Raw genomic sequence first — 23,745 nt, 5'->3', positions numbered from 1 at the left:
ATTCCCACTTGCCATTTTGGCTCAGAAATCCAAAATAATATTTTTCTTAGCTTGGTCATCTCCTAATCTACCTTGACTATGGAGCTGACAAGTAAATAACATTGTCCACAATTATGTCCACAATTAATTAAGCATGAAGCCTTGTCATTTCCTGTCACTATTTTGATGCGGAATGATAGAAGAAAAATAGATACCTAAGGGTGATACAGGATTTGAGGGTGTTTGTATCAGTGGGGTGTAGGGATGTGGGAGGTTTTTTTTGGTTGTTTGGTTGTTTTCATATACTTGAAAATTTGATTTTATAGAAATGCAGTTTAATAATAATAATAATAATAATAATAACAACAAGAACAACAACAACCACCACCACTTTATTTTTGTATCCCACCTCCATCTTCCCGAAGGGACTTGGGGCAGTTCACATGGGGACAAGCCCAACAACACAAGTTAAAACACAGAACAGTCAATTAAAAACATTATAACTACATAAAACAATAAAACACATCAACAGAATTAAAACCTGAATAGGGCTCCTAGGAGGTATAAGGGGGATCAAAAATAAGGGTGGAGGAGCAATCTCAGTAAGCACTAAAACCATAAAGGATAAGGAACAGTGAGAAAGTGCAATAACTGATAGAGTTGTAAGCAGGCTGCGTATCTGGTGGGACCGCAAGGAAAAAGAAACTCGTAACTGACTGTGATCAATTAATTATAAGTACCACTGCAATCAGACCAGTTTTAATTTGGATTTTCTATAGAAATGTGTATATTTGTTGAATTTCTGCAGTGTTCATGTTTTTAATTGTATCATAACCCTGAAGCCACAAGAAGAGGTGGGTAAGAAATAATAATTATAATTATAATTAGAAAACATTTTGTATAATTGTAAAATAGCCTTCAAATAAGTGTGTGTGTGTGTGTGTGTGTGTGTGTGTGTGTGTGTGTGTATGGATGGAGGGGTTATGGTGCTTTGCAGGATTGATGGGGTATAGATCAGAAGAATGAAGGCAAACAACTACATGTATCTTGCAGGCCACATTCTGCTCATTCATAGCTTTTGCAATGAAATGAGATTCGGAAAAGTCCTCCTGTCCTAGTATATGGACTTTTCATTTCACACAATAAAGCTGCATTTTATGAAATCTTGGGATTTCTAGTTTGGGGATACACTCTAAACCCCTGTCTGAAAATTCTAAGTATCATTCCCTGAACAACAAATCCCATGACTTCGTTGAATGAAATCATGGCAATTAAAGTGGAATCATCATTCAACAGAATAGGTTTCAAATCCTTGGCTACATAAATCCATGAGCAAGTCACTCTCTTTCACTTTAAGACTAAGGCAATTATTTTTGAAGAATCTTTGCCAAGTAAACCCTATGATGGAGTCACCATAAATCATACAACAACAACAATCAGAATACAAAGACCTTACTGCAAAACCATGATCATTTCCAATTTTCATGTCAGATAATGTTTTTTTTTTTCATTTCCAACAGCTTTACAGAAATCTGGGATGAAGGATTTCATATTTTATTGCTTTGTCCCAGAAAATTTCAATCTACTGAAAGCTCAGGGCAGTTGTTTACGTCTTGCAGAAGTCAAACATTCATGTTTCTGGAATAAACAGGCTTATGGCTTTTGGACTGTGATTGGTTAGGGTTCAGAAGCTAATGCTGAAGTAAAGCAATCTTGCATTTGGGGAAATAACCTTTATTTAGTGAATGTATTTATAACACATGCACATTTGATTTCTTTTCTCCCTGCTTTCTAGCTATAATAATATCAAGTCTGTTGTAATTCCAGCTCCAAAAAAAGTTTTCAACATGTACAATACTTTTATGCAGGAATGTTATTCCAAAACATATTAAAGTATTACTAAAAAAAATAAAATGAATAGAATAAACTATATCATATTGAATCAAACTGCTATTATACACTTATAAGATGCATATGGAAACAGTTACATACTGAATAGGAAGCACAACAGAGGCCCAAGTAATTGTCCCCTCTTTTATTGTATCTTCTTTGAGATACAGCTGTAACTTTTAAACCTTCATCTTCATGGCTCCAGACTGAATAGATTTATCGGCTTTGATTTGTGAGCCTTGAAATCCCAAAGTTGCAATAAAGAAATGTGAGGCTGCATGACTTAGTCATCAAATAGAACGCAGGTGGCTTGTGTTAGAGGAATTGTTGAATTTGCTTGGTTTTGTGCAATAACACAAGATAGAAATATGTAAGCCATGTAATTACCAGAGTTTGGAAACATTACTTTTAAGATTACCGTTCCCAGAATCCTTCAGCCAGCAAACACTATTGCATTTTAAACTGAATAACTAGTCATCCTGTACAGGTATAAAATGAGCTCAGATGGCAGGTAGTTTTATGGGTAGAGATGAGCTGATAGGACAAACAGCTTTCCAAACAATGTCGATGCTTTTACTGCTATAGATCAGAAAACATAACAAATAGCTTTATGAATTGTGTGGGAAGCCTCCCTGATCATAATGTAGATGGAGATTTTAGGAAGCAGCCTGGAAGTGTTCAATGTGTGAAGCTCAGAAGGTTTGAAAGATTGCTAAAGACCACCATGTGTATATAAAATGTTTTTATGAAAAGCACAGGGAAACAATTCATTAATTACCAGAGCTTGGAAAGGTTACTTTTTAGATTATAGCTCCCAGAATCCCCTAGCCTCCATAACCCATGCAAGGCCAAAGTTCAGTCTACAACAGTGGTTCTCAACCTGTGGGACCCCAGATGTTTTGACCTTCAACTCCCAGTAATCCTAACAGCTGCTAAACTGGCTGGGATTTCTGGGAGTTGTAGGCCAAAACACCTGGGGACCCACAGGTTGAGAACCACTGATCTGCAATGTGATCTGAGAAAAACCATTCCAGCTTCTGGCTTGCTTTCAATGAGCTCTCCAATATGCTGACCCCATTTAGAATTAGAGTTCAGCACCTTAGAGGGCTCCTTTAAAGTCTGTTTTAAAGCTTGGAGTAGACTCGCTGCCCCAGCTGCCATTGTACTACCATTAAGGCTCATTATTCCGTTTTTACAAGAACATATATCTGCCACTTTAGAAAGCTTTCAGTGTTCATTCTGCAGTGATACAGGAAGATTGCCTGGATATTTGGTTTAAAGATGGATTTTTTTCAGACAGATTGTCAAGGCCAAGATTTGTCGTGGGTTTTATAGTGATGTCTTGTTAGGGTATATTCATGAAGTATGTGGAAGAAGAGATAGCATCTTCTGTGCTGGCACTCTACTTGAAAATGACCTTTCCACAGATGTGCTATAGGCACTGACAATATTAACTATTTGGTGTCAGGTCAAAACATACATTTACATGAATACACACGAATTTTCATGCTTTTTTGGCTCCTGCCACATTATTTTATAAAGACTGTTTTTTCTGGCTTTTTTAAATAAAGCAGATCACTGGATATAAACTTGCTGTCAGACTAAAAATGTTTCAAATATTTTAATAAATAAAACCAAGCAATAAAACCAAATTTGCTTCTCTTGCTTTGTCTAATGTATATATCATATTACAGTCTGCTCACCACATTCTCTGAGATTGGAGGCACGTGTGCTGCCATGACATAGTACTTTTATATTGGGCAATTGTATGCCACAATTACCCACCATATTAATGAAGTTGTTATTGCTCCTGTAGATTTGTGTCCGGGAAACATAGATTTCCAAATGGCCCCAGAAACAGTATTCAGTTCTAAAAAGCTATTTAGAAGAAAATACAGCAGTTTAGTTATCCTACGATCAGTGATTTACATTCAAAAGCAATTATTTTTCCTCTCTCTGATGACAAATAATTACATTTCACAGATATCTTAATCCTGAAAACTGCAGCTATTGAACTAGACACAAGAGAGCACTACAACATCTGAGAAGCACTAAAGACATTCTTGTAAGATACTTCCATGGCTTAAGAAACACAAAACACCACTGAGACCGAAATAGCTTAAGGGTGCTTTGATTCATTTTGGGAACAAAACATTTCATTCTTGTTTTATGTGGAAGAACCTTAGCATGTGATTATGAGTAAGGCTGCTACTAAGCATTAACATCCAGAAAATTTTGAACCAGATTTGTCATTTAGTTTTCAAAACAAATTAATGAGATAGACAATACACTCTTCTGCATCTCCTGAACAGCAGTTTATTATAACAAACACATATAACACATTAGAAAGTCTGTTCTTTTTTGAGGAGGATTGAAATAAGACTAAATATGTTATGTCCATGTTTCATGAAACTAGGGGCACATCAGACAGCCCCTTAGAAGCAAGAGTTCCCGCTTCTTTAAGGGGGTTGTCCAGATGATGTCCCACAGAAAAGTGAGTTCATTTGGCACAAAGGAGGAAAACTCTCCTTTGTTTCAAGATTGTCAGCTGGAAAGACAGGAGCTTTCAAAAGAACTGTGTCTTTCCAGTTACAGAGGCTGGGTGGATTGGACCCAGGAAATGCGTTGCACTACTTCCGGTCCCAATCCACACAGCTGTTTTGGGATTTTTGATCTCTTGGAGGCCAAGAAACCCAAGATAGCCTCCACCCCCTCCCAAAACCCCATAAAAGGCCTTTTTAAAAGCAAAATAATTCATCTGGCCACCATGCCCCTTTCTTTGGCCCTCTCCTGGATCATACCAATGTTGCGCCTCGAAAAGGGGGGGGGGATCACTCCTGCCCCTCCCCCTCCAGGCGCATAATTGGTATGACCCAGAAGAGGGCCAGAGAAGGAAAAGTTATTTTGCTTTTTTAAAGACTTTTTAAGGGGTTTTATTTTGTATCCATTTACCCTGCTGAAAGCACAGCATGGCATCTGGACACCCGTCCCAGAAAGCACGCGCTTTCTGTGGCGTGTGTAGACTAGAAGCCAGGAACTTCCGCATTTTTAAAACACTATAATTCCCAGTTTAAACTGTTGTCTGGAACCGCCCTAGGGTAAGTTCTTTTGTCACATTTTCTGTATTAGTCCGTTAGCATGCAAGCACATATTTTCATATGTACTTATTGTGCACAAGGCCAGTGCAGATTTTGTGGCTTGTGTGGATGAGCCCTCTTACTTCATGAGAATTACCTGTAAGAAGATTTAAATACATTTGCAGCCAGAGTGTGGATTCTTTTGAAAAAGAATATGTATTTCTACTACAGGTTGAACAGTCCTTATCTGCGATTCTAGAATGTGAAATATTCCAAAACCTGGCTGGCTGAAATAGTGGCACCTCTGCTTCCTAATGGTTCAGTGAACACAAAGTTTGTTTCACTCAAAAAATTGTTAAAACTACTATAAAATTACCTTCAGGTTATGTGTATTAGGTGTCTATGAAACATCAGTGAAATTCATGTTTAGAACTGGGTCCCAAATTTTTGCTTATCCAATGTTCTACTGGCCCGTTTATGTTGGATAAGTGAGACTCTACTGTAACTAACATGTTTCTTAGTATTTTAACTAATTCCCCCACCTCCAAATTCACCCTCACTTCAAAATAATCGTGACCCTTGAGCTCATGCCCATCCTAAAAACTATGCAATGCATTTATGCATTTGTTTATTTGCTACACTTTTATCCACCAGTCTTAGAGTGGTGCACAATAAAAGTAATCTACCAGATTTAAAACCGTGTAAATAATAAAAAATACGGTTGAAAGCCCATGATTTAAAATGCCACTTCAATATTTAAATTTTATTTGAAATGCAGAATTGGCATTGCACAAATTTAATCTGGAAGAGTAATAGAAGGCAGGAGCTCTTCCCCCAACATGGAATGCAGCACCTCCTGGTTTAAGAGACAAAGGGTATATTTACATATTTAAATAGTATTTAGCTTGGTCAGACCAGACATGCAAATAATAGCACTGCATGTCAACCTAAACAGCTTAATTGCACAAAGTACCAATAATTATCATCTAATTATAAAAAGGCGCATAACTATATGTGGTGAGATTCACAGTTTTATTTTGTATTAAAATCCGTAACATTTGAACTTTAGTAGGAATTAAGAAGCCATAACTATGAGATTTACAGACTGTCATTAAAATTCAACATCAACATGTCAAGGATGTCTCTGTGTCATTAAAAGATTGTAATGAGGGGCATGTACTTTCTCGGCACTTTTCATCAAAATGTGGACAACGGTGTGAAGGGCATCTTGGGACACTGGGAAAGAAAATTAGCTGGATCAGAGAGAGGCTTTCAATTCCTTGCCCATAGCTGAAAACACAGCCACTGGCCCACATGCTGCATCTAGATAGACAGATATAGAGTATATGCACAAGGGTTTGCTCACTTTAATTGAGGTGAGAAAAATATACGTCTTTTTCAAAACCAGAAGTAAATTTTCATTTTGGTACTGTTGTTCATTTATTTTGCCATTTTTGGCAAGCCATTTGTGTAGTTTCTAAAAAACACCACATTAAAAAATGAAACATGAGTTATAGGTGGCAGCACATTGTTGGCTAGGAGCAGAATATTGTGTACAGATCAAAACTATAGAAATGTATCAAATCACTTTATTTATTTATTTACAGTATTTATATTCCACCCTTCATATCCCAAATGTGTCATAAATTAGTTAAATTAGCCTCCCTTCATAAAGCGGTACCTAATTTTCCTACTCAACAGATGCAACTATCTTTTGCGCTGCATGGGTCAACAGCAAGCTAGACTATTAATGGTCAGGAGTTTACTCCAACTTGGGCTGGCTCGAACTCATGACTTATCAGTCAGTAGTAATTTATTGCAGCTGGCTACTAACCAGCTGTGCCATAGCCCGGTCCTGTTACAGGTTTTAGAGAATTGTGTTTTGTAGCCAATGAATGCATATCCGCAGCATGGTTTTGTTTTTTTTATTCCTGTAAATTTTATTCAGATGGTTTTGGTACCTTTTGGAACAAGCTCCACATTTAGTCCCCACAGCAAAACATTGGCTTCTGGATATGCCAAAGGTCCACGTCCTTGGTTTCAATGGAGGGACAGCTTGACATGGATAATGAAGTGCAACAGCTTTGTTTGGATTGTATATCGGTTTCATGGATTTAAGACAAACACTGTGCTTAAAGTATGGGGGAATGTTTATTAAATATGACATGATGTATAAGAAGCACATGAAATATCCTATAGGCAGCAGGGTTCACAAGGTACACTCTTGTTCTTTGTTGGATGCTCAGTAAAGTTGGATGCTTAGCTGTCATGCAGTGTTGGAGCTATTCCAGGACGTGTATGGAATGCAGTAAATAACAGCATCCATAACCTAGAAGAAAAAGCTTTGTGCATCTGTATTTCAAGAATTTCAGCACCCAGGAGTTTAGGCTTCAAGATGTGTGATCAACCAATTTCAACATATTTTCCTCTCTGCCTGTCATAACATTGCAGAGGAAATGCCGTGCAGTTCAGTCCATCTCTTTCAATAACCCAAAGAAAACACGTAAGCCAGGATTCAACACTTCTACTGCACAAAAGGATATTCAGCTTTTCTCTTATGTCTTTGAAGTAATATAGATCCATTTTTGGAGTGTGAGCATTTTTTTTCCAGCTCACGTGCCTGGAATTATAGATCCGACTTCAAAGCAGCTTTTTCATATAAATTAAAGGCTGCCTAAAGCATTATGTTTGTGGTTGATAAAACTTTTTTTGGATGCCTTGTGAACTAAGTCGTGTGTTGTATCTTTGCAGAATCCTGACACAAAAGGGGAAGAAGATGAAAATAAAGCAAGCTCCAAAGAAGCCCAGCTAACTCACGAACCCTCAGAAGACAATGAAGTTTTTGGTATGTGTCCCAAGGATTAGAGATTTCATTCTTCATGCTCTCCAACTCTTAAGAATTAGACACACACTCGCATACTTCTTGAAGGCTTAATTATAATTGCTTTGTAGAAGATGCCTAAATCACAAAGCTTCCAATTCTAAGCTCCCATGTTTTAAACAATGCTTCATTTAACTGAATGGGGAAATTAGACGCAATGGCTGTGGTTTTGTGTATTTAGACATGGAGTATTCTAATTGCATGGAAAATAAAGATGGATCAGATTTTTTTTAACCAAAAGGCTTCCCTCATCTGTAGCAGGTTTACAATTCTTCACTAATTATATACTTGAAGGAAGCGGTGAGTATTCTAAGCAGTTATCTTCTTGCTTTAACAAAGTCGTCAAAAATGTATAGTCTTTCAAGACTATTTAGTGTGGGATTTCTACTTTGCAAAAGACATATCATGTATTTTAATGCAGAAAAAAGCATTTTCTGTGCATGAAATAATATTCCTGTGAAGAAATATTGTGTGTGCAGAAAATACTGTTGCTGGGGACTTGTTCTTTGCACAATTGGTGTGCATACATACATATGGTATATTTGCACAGAAAGCAGTATTTTTGTGCAGTAGACAATACTTTCTGCACAGAAAATGCTATTTCCTGTGTAGACAATGCCGGTTCTAAAGACTAACACACATAACATGCAAGGTTTGCACAGAAAAAGTAATAAACCGTGAAGATCCTTGTCAGTTCAGGATTCATCTTGTTAGGGTTTCTACAACTTGAGCTACATATTTCCTTTACCATTTTTAATGAACTGAATATTCTTTACCTTTCTAATCTGTAACCTACCTTCCTGGAATGGGCAATTGGGCTCAACTGATATTACGCAAGTAGAACTCACACAATTCCTCACTATTTGTGCTGCCTATAGATACTGCTTTGAATTGCAGTACAGAAACTTGTAGAACAGTGGTTCCAAACTTTGGTCCTCCAGATGTTTTGGACTTCAGCTGCCACAATTCCTCTAACAGCTGGTAAGATGGATGGGATTTCTGGGAATCCAAAACTGGAGGACCAAAGATTGGGAACTACTATTCTAGGAGATCACAAATTCCAGCTCCATGTCTTAAGTTGTTCTGTCACACGCTGGGCCTATGACTGATTGTCTATTATATAGGACGTACGCTTTACGCCCAGCGGGAAGCCAGGGTGCCTAAAGAAGGGTCGTTGAGGAATTTCCCTGAAAAGATGGCCTTGAAGTCTTTAAAGAAATAACAAAGTCTTTATTGACAAACAAATAATAAATCTTCAAGGAGTCTTGTCCCACAGGACAGGCGATTGGCTTTGAATAACTGTGAAAACCCTCTTATAACCCCTCCCAGGCTATCTCTTATCTGGGCCTAGCTAGTCTGGCACCCACTGCCAACTCCAAGTGCGTCTGGTTATTGAGTGGACCTACCAGCCAATGGCTTGCAGATGTTTCTGTGCTGTTGTTCTTTCTGTATCCCCGGATGGTCTTTATCCCTGGTATTCTTTAACCCTGGTGTTCTTTATCCCCCGGTAGTCTGGTATATGAAGCTTTTTACGGGACGAGCTGGTCTACGTCCTGTAGCTGAGCTTCCTAAGTGAGACTAACTTAAAAATGGCTCCTTCCCTCCCAGAGCCCTGAACAAGGGGCGGAACCAAACTTAATGGTGATTGACAGGTGGCCTGTCCTATGAATGCAAACATTTGCAGCAATAAAGTAAAGTAGAAGGTTCTGGTACAGTTGTACCAGCACATAAGTACTTGTTCCTTCAGATAAGCTTTGCTACTGGATTGTGACCATCTGGGATTAAACATTCTTGAGATGAGGTATTGCAGACAGAGGGAAAATCATGAATTATTTATCTACCTCATCCTGGCAGCCCATCGTCAGAGCAGAGAGAGCATCTAGCAACCTGCTTCCTCTGCAACCTATGCACTTTTAAAAATTACACATACCGTGTTTCCCCAAAAATAAAACAGATTAAAATATATATATTTTGCTCCCAAAGATGCGCTAGGTCTTATTTTCAGGGGATGTCTTATTTTTCCATGAAGAAGAATTCACATTTATTGTTGAACAAAAAAATTTGAACATTTATTATATACTGTACAGTAGTTGTCATCACAAACCAGCATAACCAGACAAACTGTGAATCCTATCAAGAATTTCTTGTTACTACCATTATTTCCATGTACAACACTCTATGGCACGTACATTTACCAATCCTGCATGCTCTGGTGTTCTGTTCAGCGGGCATGCTTCCAAACAAAAACTTTGCTAGGTCTTACTTTTGGGGGAGGCCTTATATGTAGCAATTCAGCAAAGCCTCTACTAGGTCTTATTTTCAGGGGATGTCTTATTTTTGGGAAAACAGGGTATACATATCCTTACCTATCTGATTTAGGGGCAGTTTCAATTATGAACAAAATTAGCAGTTTCTGCCATAAAAGCATTATTTTCTACAAATGTCCATTTTTCTTTTTTTTCTTTTCCTTTCCTTTCCTTACCATGTACCATTAAATACTACATTTAGTCGTGATAATATGATCTCATTAGAAATTCTATGTCCACCAACTTGGAGTTATTTTTTCCCTCCTAGGATACAATATAAGTACAAAATACATGTCTAAGGTGTGAGTGTGGGAGAGCCTTGACTCATTGATGTTTTGAATGGCAGCTTCCAAAGTTCTTTACTAGTGGTCATGTTGAATAGGGCAGAGAGGATCTGAAGGTGAAAAGGTCTGGAGAGGGACTGGGGTTTTCCCACCCCTATCTAGCTAAAATCTTTTGTTTATTAGCTACCATTTTCATTTCCCCCAGTATGCCTCTTACAAAATGCATACTGTTAAGTCATTGCTAAACAAGTTTTTCCATTCTTGCTCATGAAGGCCAGTGAAAACGAACTGGTTTCAGATAAAATTGTAGCATTGTCATGTTGCACCACAAGTATTACCAGGTGAGAAGAAAGGAGAACATGCAGGTTTTGGCTGTAACAACTATGCTGTATAACTTTTAGTTTGAAGCTGAATTTGTTTTAAAATTATAAGATTAAAACTTTTTATTTAGATCTCACAAAATCTTTCAGTTTGAGGCTTATTATTATTTAGCTGTTACTCTTCTCATATATCTTTCATATTCTAAAAGGCTTTCGGGAAGTTTTATGATATTGTTTTTATTATGTTTTATTATGTTTGTTTATTCATGACGTTGTATGTTGTTTTGACAACTGACTGTTTTGTATATGCTGGAAACCGCCCTGAGTCCTCTCGAGGAGATGGAGCGGTATATAAATAAATATTATTATTTCACACATAGAAAGTAGTTAGATATTTTGCTATATGGGATTTAGATGGATGCCCTAATGTAAGGTTTCATGAAATTTGATACATTTATTTTCAGTAGTGGTTTAATTAAAATCTATGGGTGTAGCAATGGGCAACTTTCCTAAGAATAATATTGCTGGACAGAAGGGGGAGATATAGATCTGAATTTTCTGTAACAGGACCTACACCCTAAGCTTGTGCACAGTGAATCAGAAACATGTTCTCTACTACTGTGGTTATTTGAATTTACTCACAAGTAAGTTAAAGTCTACAAAGGTTCACATAAGATAGAAGTGTCTGGTAAGAAGCTACATAGGTAGGATTTTGTGTATTTGTGTGCAGTGCTAATCTGCTACATATTTACAGAAGCTAGAGGTGTCTCACAGCTTCTTAGTGCATAAATAATAATGTAATAATAATACTTTATTTGTAGGTCGCCCTATCTCCCTGAGGGGACTACAATGTACAATTGTCAAATGTGATTTATAAGTCACTGTGCTCCCACATGGTTTAACACATACATGCAGGTACTCTCTACTTGGGAACTTTTTCTTGTGTGTGTAGCCTTTTAGTTATGTGAAACCTCATAGCAAATAATCCCTTACTCAGCAATGAGAATAGTGTACACCAGGGGTAGGAATTGTGACTGATGGGCCTTACATACAACATTGAGGTTATTTTGCAGTCCCCAGGGCCTCCTCCCTAGAATCCCAGTAATTTGAAAAGGGTTTAGAGGAGGGGGGAAGAGAAACAAAAATGAGAGAATGTATCCTATGAAGGCTTCTAGATGTGAAATTCTGTAAGCTATCACAGAATGATTTCTTAGCTAAATCAATTTACGCCTCCACACATCTTGCTTTAAAATTATTATTTTTAAAATTGAAAAACACTGCTGACTACATTATGCTTATTTATCTTAAAATTAATGTTTAATATACTTTAATCCCCCATTATGGCATTATCTTTCCACGGTGCATCTCCTTGAGAGAGGAGGTTGTGCTGCTGTTAGGTCTCTCAGGTCAGACAGGCTTTTGCTTAGAAGGCAGGAACCACTGGGCCTGCCATCCTCCTGTTGAGCTCATTATTGGTCCGTCTTTCTTGAGGTCATTACCAGCAATTACCAACAAAGAGCTCAATGAAAGGATGGCAAGCTTAGCAGCATGGGCAGGGGAGAGGGTCATCTTGGAGGTGCTGGAGATCCCAGGGAAACAACACTGCCTTGCCTGAGCTCAAGGGAGGGAAACAGCCTCCACCTCCTCTTTCTTTCCTCTTACCTTCACATCATAGGAAGGAGGAGAAGAAGGGGAAGGAGAGGAAGAAGGGGATGAAGGCTGCATCCTTCTTGGAGCAGAGCCTTCCAAACTCTCCAAAGAGATGGTGCTTTTAGATTGTGTGAGTCTGAACTCAGGTTGGTGGCAGGCAAAGGGGCTCCATGTGGGTGGGTGGGCAGCAGAAGTGGAGTCCCCTTGTGTATCTTGAGGGTGGCTTGGGGCACCAGGATCCCAGAGGTTTGGTGGTTTGGGAATGCCGCAACCACCAAGCCCCATTAGCTGGAGAAATAGTAAAACGGTGCATAAACAAATCTAATGTGCCATTGAGTCTAAGAAGCATGCAGATTTTAGATAAATAATTTAGCCAAAAGAGGTGCACCTTAGACTTGAGCAAATATGGTATTACAGAAATGTAGAATATGGGGAAATTAAATCAGGCATAGGAAAAAAAGACACGTACAAACATTGCATTGCTTAGTGTAAGCAAGGCTAAGTGAACAGGAATTGGATATGTTTAGTCGTATAGTTACAGGTTTTTTAAAGCCAGAAAATGATAATCTAAGATGAAATGGAATTGGCATTAATAGTGAGGCAAGATATAGCCAAAGCAGTAGGAAGCTTTAATGCAAAATCTGAGTGGATAATGTCAATAAGACTTCAAGGAAAGGTTTGTGCTCCATTTGAGAAGAGGAGGAAGTATCGTATATACTCAAGTATAAGCTGATCCGAATATAAGCCGAGGCACCTAATTTTACCACAGAAAACTGGGAAAACTTATTGACTTGAGTATAAGCGGAGGGTGGGAAATGCAGCAGCTATTGGTAAATTTCAAAATAAAAATAGATACCAATAAAATTACCATAATTGAGGCATCAGTAGATTAAATGTTTTTGAATATTTACCACATTTCAATGAAAAACAGTAAACTAGCTCTGTAAGTGGAAAAGTAGGGTCAACAAAAACAATATGGTATTAACTTAATAATAATAATAATAACAACAACAACAACAACTTCATTTGTATGCTGCCCTATCTCCCCATGGGGACTCAGGCCAGCCTCCAACATTGTAACAGGCAAACATTCAATGTCTATATAAACATTGCAGAGCTGGATATAGATCTATATTTATATATACTAATTTCACATATGTATTTCCCCCTGAAACATTTGCAAATCCTCTATCTCTATATGTACATTTCCCTCCTGCAATATTTGCAAGCCCTATATATTTATGTTTATATCTATCCAGACATCTCTGTGTGTGTGTGTGTGTGCATTTCCCCTGCAATATTTGCAAGCCCTATATATCTATATTCATATAAAGTATATCTATTTAAACCTCTCTCTATATATATAGATAATTATATGTGTATAGGATTTGCAAAGACTTGCAAACATGTGAGGTGAAAATTTATATATAAAAATTATGTATACATATAGATACAGATATACAGATACAGTACATGGATATCTCTTGATATCTATGTGCATATAGGATTTGCAAAGACTTGCAAACATATGAGGGGGGAATTCATGTATAAAATTAATATAGATAGATAGATAGATAAAAATATTTAGGTGCATAGGGATTGCAAGGGTTTGCAGGGGGAAATGCCTATATCTCTGTAGCAGAGATTTACAAATATTTCAGGGGGAAATCCTTTTATAAGATTAATGGGTTAATATATTAATATATTCTTCTTCCTGACTTGCAAGTGCTTCTGTCTCTGTTCAAAACATTCCCTTGGTTAAGAGAGAGGGAGGCTTTGGAAAATAAAACACACTGATAAGGGAGGAGAGAAATATATCATATATTGCAAGCAATGGCCTCCAGGCTCCGCTGCTCGGCTTGACCTTGATCCCATTATAAGCCGAGGGAGGCTTTTTCAGCTCAAAAAAGGGCAGAAAAACTTGGCTTATCTTCAAGTATATACGGTAATTGAAAGATTCTTCTGGAGTCCAAGCAGAAATTGATCCCACACTGAAACAGGACACATTGATAATCACAAAAGTTGATAACAGAACAGAAACAAACATTGTTTGAGAATTTGCCCTTGGATCAGGGGCAATGGTTTGTACACTGCAAACATATTCTTTAGGCAACAAATGAGATGTCTGAATATGTGCAAGTCACTTGATGGCCAATATCAAAATTAAACAGAGTACGTAATTAGAAGCAGAAGATTTAAAAAAATGCATTCTGTTTGTCAATAGAAGAAGCAAATTGTGACAAAAACCATGAATTGTCAATATCAAAAATTAGAGTAAAGTTAAAACATCAATCATCATGCCGAAATACATCCGGAAGAATATCCCTGTAGAATTTAAACACTGAGTACAAGTATATTTGCACTATTAAGCCTAATTAAATGAAAGCCATAATTCTGGACCAAGGCCAGGGACATTGGCAGGGGAAAATGCAAAAACACACTCATTGGATGACACATTAACTTCTTCAAACAATTAGGGCCAGGTGAGAAGCAATAATAAAAAGAGATAGAAATGGGATTGCAAACCTGAACTATTCACCTAATTGCACACAGAGACATGGAGAATTTCTATAAAATTAAATGTAGAGAAACGAAAGATGATAACAAAAAGGCAGAATGTGAGATCTGAAAAATCAAAGGGAAATTCAAACCAAGAGTAGAAATTCTATATGACCAGCAAGAGAACACCCATACAATGCAAGATTTTGCCCAAGTAATAACCAGGATGTTGAGTGGATGTATCACATCTTATTGTCTTGCAGTTTTTACAACCCACTACTGAGCAACCTACCCAGTAGATCTTCCCAATTCCTAGTAAAGTTTTTATTAGGTGACAATTTTCCCCAAGTTTCTCTCCGAGGTAGCCAGGATAAGACAACTTCCTGTTGTATTAGACTCAGGGTGAATCTTGCCTTATATATATTTGCAGTGTTTTTACCCTTGTTCATATGCTTTTAAAATTGCACCTGCCCTGTTTATAAAAGATATGAAGGGATAAAACACATTCCAGAGAGACCTATTTAAAGATGAAATCAAACATTTTTGAAAATGAAGTGGAAGTTTATCTCAAATTATTTTGAAAGAATGAAACCACAAGGAAGACTGAGTTTTGAAAGGGAATTAGACAAGAACCTACACTGTAAATTTATTTCATGGGATACCAAAGTCAGAACTATCTATGCCATAGTTTCACTAATTTTTGCATATGATTGTGAAAGCTCGTCATTGAAGAAAGATGATAGAAAGAGAATCAACCTACTTAAAATGTGTTGATAGAAGACAATTTAACAGATAACAAGGTCTGCCAGAAAATCAAATACATCCTAGAGCAAATCAAATTTGGGTTTCCTGAAGAAACTAAAATAGCTAAACCGAAGCAATTGTACTTTGCATATATCACAAGCATTTTTGTAAGATAACGGCAGTAAAAAAAAATATTATCTGCTGAAAAGTTTTTCTGTTTACATCAGATTGGCTTGCGTCTTCCACCTTGTCTATGTAACTCTACCAGTATGTCTGTACTGTATTATCATTTTGAAGGCAGTTCCAGGTTATGACGAAAGACACCTGCACCCACTAGGCTAAGTATCCTCAAATTCCAGCCCGCCAACTCCCAGAAGCCCTTGCCAGCTTGTTCAATGGTCAGAAATTCTGGGAGTTGGAGGCCCAAACAGCTGGAGGGCTAGATTTTGAGAATGCCTGTGCCAGCCTGATCTTTAAGTCTATCTGTTACAGCAGAAAAATGGGGAACAGGATATTTCAAAATAATGGACCCAGTTTCAAAGCAGTATATCTCATGATAGCAACATGTTACAGTTACACAAAGAGTTATGAACAATTTAATGAGATATCAAGTTTTACTAAGCATTTTGAGCCAGAAACAAATATTAAAAATGCCTCTGCAAATGGCAAATATCTCATTAGGTTTTATGTTGTGGAGTCACAGCCTTGCAAATAAATATGGCTAGGGGCTATTTGTGAGCTGGGAAAGCCATCTAGCAGCAATCCTTTGAAACTCTGTGCCCTGCCTTTTCAAGTGGCAAGAGTTTTATTCATGGGCGTTTTGTGGTTGTAAATATACAGTGTTCCCTCACCTATTGCAGGGGTTATGCTCCAAGACCACGCGCAATAAGTGAAAATCCGCAAAGTAGGGACACTACAAAGTGAACCATGAAGTATTGAAGGAATACTGTATAGCCATTTCAAATTGGGTCCATCTTTTGAATCACCCTGTATTTATGCAAGGGGATATTGGATACAGCCTTATGCCACTGTTAAAAAAGTTCAGTAGCATAATACCCTTACACATTTTCAGTCCAAACCACTGGTGCGAATACTGAAGCTAGATTGTCAGCATATTTTATTCCTGTGTGAGTTCATGTGATTGCAACTGTATATGACCTAAGTTACACCTACCTTAAATTTGCTAGTATGTGGCTTCATTTTAGAGTCCAAGTGGAGTATTAATTGAATGTGTGACTAGAATTCTGAGAGACTATGGTTCTGAGAGACACCTATTGCCAAGAAAACCATGTGATAGGTTGAAATTTTAAGTAAAGGCATCTAACAACAAATAGTGCTTTGTGTATTTGTTTTTAGAAGCAACCTAGATCCTGAAGAGAAGAGACATAAGAGCTATCAATGCTGATTTTTTTTCATGCAGACTATTTATAATTTCAGTATCATTACCTGCATCATAGGCCCCCTGGTGGTGCAGCAGATTAAACCGCTGAGATGCTGAACTTGCTGACCAAAAGGTTGGCGGTTTGAATCAGAGGAGCGGGGTAAGCTCCCGCGATTAGCCCCAGCTTCTGCCAATAATAATAATAATAATAAAAACTTTATTTATATACCGCCCTATCTCCCAGGTGGGACTCAGGGCGGTTTCCAATCATAAAAACCACACATACATTACATAACAACATAATAACACATTATTAAGCAAGGTAAAACAATACAATTATATGGCAATAAATAACACACAACTTGATCAAGGGGACGGGAACCATAAACCCAATATATTAAAATGTATCATTGTAAGCTAGATAAATCTTGTGCAATATATTCAGGTCCAGAGATCGGCGGTATTCCAATGTAATTACTCAAAAACTTGCCGACACCGCCAGGTCTTCAGTTCCTTACGGAAATTGGCTAATGTAGGGGATTGCCTGATCTCTTTTGGCAGTGCATTCCAGAACTGGGGGGCCACTGCTGAGAAGGCTCGTTCCCTCGTCCCCAGCAGCCACACTTGAGACAGTGGTGGGAACAAGAGAAGAGCCTCCCCAGATGATCTCAAGGTCCGCACTGGCTCATAGGAGGAGATGCGATCATGGAGATAGATAGGGCCCGAGCCGTATAGGGCTTTATAGGTCAAAACCTGCACCTTGAATTGGGCCTGGCAGCTTATCGGCAGCCAGTGGAGCTACTTTAATAGGGGCATTGTGTGCTCCCTATATCCGGCTCCAGTTAGAAATCTGTTAGAAATCAGTTAGAAACGTAGCAGTTTGAAAACATGCAAATATGAGTAGATCAATAGGTACCGCTCCAGCGGGAAGGTAATGGTGCTCCATACAGTCATGCTGGCCACATGACCTTGGAGGTGTCAATGGACAATGCTGGCTCTTTGGCTTAGAAATTGAGATGAGCACCAACCCCCAGAGTCGGACATGACTAGACTTAATGTCAGGGGAAACCTTTACCTGCATCATACCAAGAAAAGGTCCTAGTTATGGTTTCAGAATGTGAATATGGCAACATGCTGACAAGTTAGCTATGAACATTTTCCTACAATGTTGACTCTTGAGGCCACTTTGCTTTTGCTGTTGTCATTATCATTAAAGGCAAGTGGTTATTTTTAGTTGCCCTGAGTCCCCATGAAGAGAAAAGTGGGATAAAAAAAGTAGATAAATAAATAAAAGCAAAGGGATGAAATAGGAAGAGAACCATTTCTGCATGTTGTGTCGATCATGGCATCAAGGATTCTATTAACATGAAGGAGCTTCACTGAACTTGCTTTTCTATAGTGGATCCAAATCAAAATGAAAGGGAACTACTCTAATATTAGAGAGTGTCATTAGAGCACAAAAGGTAGCGGATTTTGTCCTGCTGTGATCCAAAATCTGACACACACAAATCTTGTTTTTTAACCAAGAAATCATAAAATCCACTCTCAGGCCCCTTCTACACTGCCATATATTCCAGATTGTCAAAGCAGATAATCCACATTATCTGCTTTGAACTGGATTAATTGAGTCTACACTGCCATATAATATATTTCAAAGAAGATAATCTAGATTTTATATGATGGTGTAGATGGGGTCCCAGAGTGGATCACATCTCCCCTCCTGCTTCCACACAGCTGTATACAAGGAAGCTTCCACACAGCTATATAAAATCCAGATAATCCACTTTGAACTGGATTATATGGTAATGTAGACTAAGAAAATCCAATTCAAGGCAGATAATGTGGATTATCTACCTTGATATTCTGGATTATATGGCAGTGTAGAAGGAAAACAAAATACATCTTGAAGTAGTTTGCTATCCTAAGCATTCTTACCCAAGAGTAAGTATCATTTAATTCATTGGCTCTTAACCCATGGAACTTGACATGTATAAGATTGCACTATAAAAGGCTTATTATCTTACACTGCTATTCCCCTTTCCTTTTGTGTTATGTCTTAATTAGATTGTAAGCCTGAGAGTAAAGAATTGTTTGATTGTTCTTTTCCTTGTAATGAACTGTTTACACTGAAGATGCTATATAAATATTCATCAACATCAATATCATCATCATCATCATCATGATAGAATGCTGATATACATGGTGATAGAATGTTGGTTCTAAATACTTAATAATCAGCGTAGTTTAGACTACTGAGATTGTTCCTTTCTGACATTGCATAGCTTCCAGCCTTAGCCTGTACTCTGGCAACACCTGTCTGGTTATGCTGATATTTCTGTCTTCTTGTCATGTTCTTGATGCAACAATATAAATTTAGTTTTGTTTTGCTTCAGGGAGTAAACAACACTAGTATATGAACACCCTAAACTATAAATTCACAAATAGTGTGGAAAACTCTTGAGTCTATATGCCACATTAAAGGTTACTGGAAAATGTGACTTCCTACATTGTACATTAAACAGAATAAGAGGGAAATGACATTTTTCTCCAAAGATTTATGTCTGAAACAAGATGGTGCAAAGGAAAAGAAAATTGTATTGGGAAAAGAATTTTTTTCCATTACGCATGAGTAGATTTTTTTATTTAGTACTTTGACATATCTTTATTGGCTACTAGGAGCAAAATACATTTGTTCCAGTCATACCCATTATCAGCAACAAAGACTGAATAAGCTCCTCCAAGTTAAGACATAATCCATGTCTTATGACACCAACTTTCTGTAGTGACAGTTTGTAGGTCAGTGATTTTCTAAAGTTGACAAGTGGCAAAAGGAGAAAAAATCAAATCAAATGTGAGATAAAATTTGAAGACTTACCTAAAGGCTAGTCACTTGTTCATAAATGGGTAGCTTTATTATCCCGGGAATCAATCTTCCTTTTCATTACTTCTTCAATACTAACAAATACCAAACATATATTTTATGTAAGCATTTATGGGCAGAGGGACTAGTAAATACTGGTATTTAAGCAGTAACAGTTCTTGGTTCATTGTTTTTAACATTAGCATTTTCTGTATACAGTGGGAGTCGACAACAGTGATTTTTCCATGTTATCATGGAAATCCATGTTAACATGGGAAATCAACTTGTTGGTATCTGCTGTTCAATTTCTTGTTAAAGGTCTGAAAGTAAACCAGCCTCCTGAGACTTTGTGGGTTTGTTAAAATGTTTGACAATAACTTATTTTATTGAAGAAATTTTCAACATTGAGAAGACTTCAAATGTATAAAATACATGGAGAAATCGCCTACCCCTTATGTTCTGATTTCAAGATTTGTACATCACCTATTTGTGTAATGCAACAAATATTGAATGTGTTGAAGTTTCCCTTCCCTAGACAGAGGTGAGAATACTTCATGGACTGCTCCACTTCCTATAGAGCAGTGCTTCTCAACCTGGAGTCCCCAGATGTTTTTGGCCTACCGCTCCAAGAAATCCTAATAGCTGGTAAGCTGGGATTTTTGGGAGTTGTAGGCCAAAAATATCTGGGAACCCCAGGTTGAGAAACACTGATATCGAGAAAAGATGTAATCTTAGAAAATAGTTCACTTCTACATTTGCATATTCCTCCAACTTGGCTTTGTTTTTCATGTGATTAGATTGGCAAAGCTTGGATTTACCATTACGTATAGCTTCTGGTGTTCTCCAGCTATGCTCTTATGTTTCATAATAAGCAAAGACAGGAAGCCATATGGTTCCGATTTTTTTTCTTTTACTGAAATTAAGACATAGTAGTGGAAACAGGAGCAATTTGACCTCAGTGTATTAATATGCTGCTCATGTCCATCAGAGTTCATTAATTCAGAACAGGTGGATTACTATGGTTTCTGAACATGAACATAATTTAAGAGATTAAGAGGTAGCATGACAGCTATGTTTAATGGGCATCAAGCTTGTCTTCTGCTGCTCCAGAAACTAGGACATGGGGCAATTGATTCAAACTATGGGAAAAGAGATGCCACCAAAATGTTGGGGGAAACTTCCTGAGGGTAAATACTGTTCAACACTGTCTTGAAGTGTGGCAGAGTCCCTTTTCTGGAGGTTTTTCTACAGAGGCTGGGTGACCATCTGTTGGGAGGGTTTTTCCATATGGAAGGGAGCTGGATTGGATGTCCCTTCTGATCTCTTCAAGTCTATGATTCTATAATTCTAACTTATTAATATTTGGGTGGTAGGAAAGGAAAGTTAGAAATATAAGTAAAATGAAGGAAGATTTTTAGGCAAGTTTCGTTGTACTGATTGAATTCAGAAGAAATGAACATCAGAATAAAGTCCCAATGTTATTTATAAATTATATCACAAATGAAGCATATGTATCATGCCTATGGAAGCTCTGAAGATAAATGCAGAAAAAAATGCAGAAAAATTGTGCTGAATGGTTAACAGGGAGGTGATATTCTGGTGAAATTCCACAGTAAGCTTCAGTATACCAGCAATGGCTTAACAAGACAGATATTTTTTTTAAATGATTCATTGTTGTAGTCATCTAACAATAGTAGTAGTAGTAGTAGTAGTAGTAATAATAATAATAATAATAATAATAATAATAATAATAATAATAATAAAGCAACAACTAGCAAACTAGCAGCTGATAATAAACATGCCACTGATAGACACAATTCAGCCAAATTACAATAAGTTTTGAAGTTCTTTGTGACAGTGAAACATTTACTGCCTTTCTGAAGCAATGATCAACAAGGTGAGAAAAATGAGCATAAATGAGAGTAAGCGAGTATACAGCAGCTCACCTGATTAAATCTTATTGGTGGGCTCCAGGGAGCTGCCATGCAGTGGATGAAGGCTGTGAGGTTACAGCAGTTCACAGTGATCTACTTGCTGGGCAGCTTCTCATCTCAGATGTACACATAATTGTTCCTTGAGAACAAGCCAGAGCATTAATGCCAAATGGTGACAAACAGACACAAAGCTCATTCTGGTAAGAGAGCAGCGAGAGATTGGTATCATTATCACAGCACAATCCTCCTCTGTTTTATTTATTCTAAGGTGTGAAGCTTAGGGGTGCCATTACTGACATTGACCAAATTCATAGTTAGCATTGTGCGTAATTCAAAGAGCACTTTGGAAAGTGTCCTTTGCAGAGTTACTTAGGTAATAGGCCCCATTTCATTTATAGCTCTTATGAGTGCCTCTTAATAAATGTCAGTTTCATTATTGTTATTACAAAAGTGTAAAAGGCACAGATCTCATACAGATTCATATAAACTGTTATGTATTGTCTGCAGGCAACTTATCAAATTATTACATGCAAGTATTCATAATAAAGAAAATATTGATTGAAACCCTGTGAATTACAATGGTGTAAGTTGGATTTACACCATGACCACATTTTTTGTGGTTTTGGACATCAGAAGGGTGAACAAAATGATTAAAGGTTTGAAAGCCAAGCCCTATGAAAAGTGTCTTAGAGAGCTGAGTATGTTTAGCTTGGAGAAAAGAAAGCTGAAAGAGGATATGATAGCCATGTTTAAATATTGAAAAGATATCACATTAATAATAATAATAATAATAATAACAACAACAACAACAACAACAACTTTATTCTTGTATCCCACCACCATCTCCCCAAAGGGACTAGGGTTAACTTACACACAGCACAAAGTGCCAGAACAGAACATAAAATAAAATATAATTTAAAATACAGTTGAATAAACAGATAGGCATATTAAACAACAACTTAAAACTCAGATAAAACAGCACTCCTCAACCAACGGTGGTGACCAAGCTGCAAACAATCGGACAGGGAATGAGATAAGTGCAAAGCTGTAAGGGGGAAGCTTGTTTTCTGCTGCTCTAGAGATTCCTCCTAGACATTAGGAAGACTTTTGAAGACTTAGGCGATCCCTCATAGGCTGAGGACGATGGTCTTCCAGTCGTGGGGTTCTGGGGGTGTGTCCGTAGATGGCTGAAGAGACCTATTCTTGATCTGCATGTTCTCCCACAGTGAGGACATCAGTTTCCAGGTGAAAGGTGGTCCCGGTCAGGGTTGGCTTGACGCTCCTTCCTCTTGGCACGTTTCTCCCTTAAGCCCTCCATTTGTGCCTTTTCGAACTCCGCAGCACTGCTGGTCACAGCTGACCTCCAATTAGAGCGCTCAAGGGCCAGGGCTTCCAGTTCTCTGTCTATGCCACAGTTTTTAAGGTTGGCTTTAAGCCCATCTTTAAATCTCTTCCTGCCCACCAACATTACATTTCCCGTTCTTGAGTTCGTAGTAGAGCAACTGCTTTAGGAGACGGTGATGGGCATTCGGACAGCGTGGCCAGTCCAGCTGAGTTGATGGCATAAGAGCATCGCTTCAATGCTGGTGGTCTTTGCTTCCTCAAGCACACTGACATTTGTCCGCCTGTCTTCCCAAGAGATTTGCAGGATATTTCTGAGGCAGCACTGATGGAAATGCTCCAGGAGTTTGGTGTGATGTCTGTAGACCGTCCACGTTTCGCTGGCGTAGAGCAGAGTTGGGAGGACAATGGCTTTATAAACAAGCACCTTGGTATCTCTACGGATGTCCCAGTCATCAAACACTCTCTGTTTCATTCTGAAAAATGCTGCGCTCACAGAGCTCAGGCGGTGTTGTATTTCAGTGTCAATGTTGACTTTTGTGGAGAGATGGCTGCCAAGGTAGCGGAAATGGTCAACATTTTCTAATGTTACACCATTA

General features: G+C 37.9%; 1 protein-coding gene and 1 long non-coding RNA gene across 4 annotated transcripts in view; one reads left to right on the top strand and one right to left on the bottom strand.

The window, feature by feature from the left end:
• LOC134298949 (uncharacterized) overlaps positions 1–21,945 on the bottom strand; it is a 34,321-nt gene extending 12,376 nt beyond the window's left edge. The window contains exons 1-4 of the long non-coding RNA XR_010006081.1: positions 21,818–21,945; positions 19,887–19,966; positions 17,077–17,198; positions 3,655–14,378 (exon numbers count right to left, since the gene is read on the bottom strand). This is a non-coding gene — a long non-coding RNA (uncharacterized LOC134298949). The remainder of the gene's footprint in view (positions 1–3,654; positions 14,379–17,076; positions 17,199–19,886; positions 19,967–21,817) is intronic.
• mbp (myelin basic protein) overlaps positions 1–23,745 on the top strand; it is a 156,799-nt gene that overhangs the window by 59,751 nt on the left and 73,303 nt on the right. For all 3 annotated transcript variants that reach the window (XM_008108755.3, XM_008108754.3, XM_008108756.3), the window contains exon 3: positions 7,698–7,791. In XM_008108755.3, coding sequence (XP_008106962.1) covers positions 7,698–7,791 — 94 coding nt within the window. The remainder of the gene's footprint in view (positions 1–7,697; positions 7,792–23,745) is intronic.

The sequence above is a fragment of the Anolis carolinensis genome, chromosome 4 (assembly GCF_035594765.1).
Source record: "Anolis carolinensis isolate JA03-04 chromosome 4, rAnoCar3.1.pri, whole genome shotgun sequence".
Lineage (NCBI taxonomy): Eukaryota > Metazoa > Chordata > Lepidosauria > Squamata > Dactyloidae > Anolis > Anolis carolinensis.
Note: the sequence above shows the minus strand (reverse complement) of the source record. Positions and strands in the feature narration are given on the sequence as shown.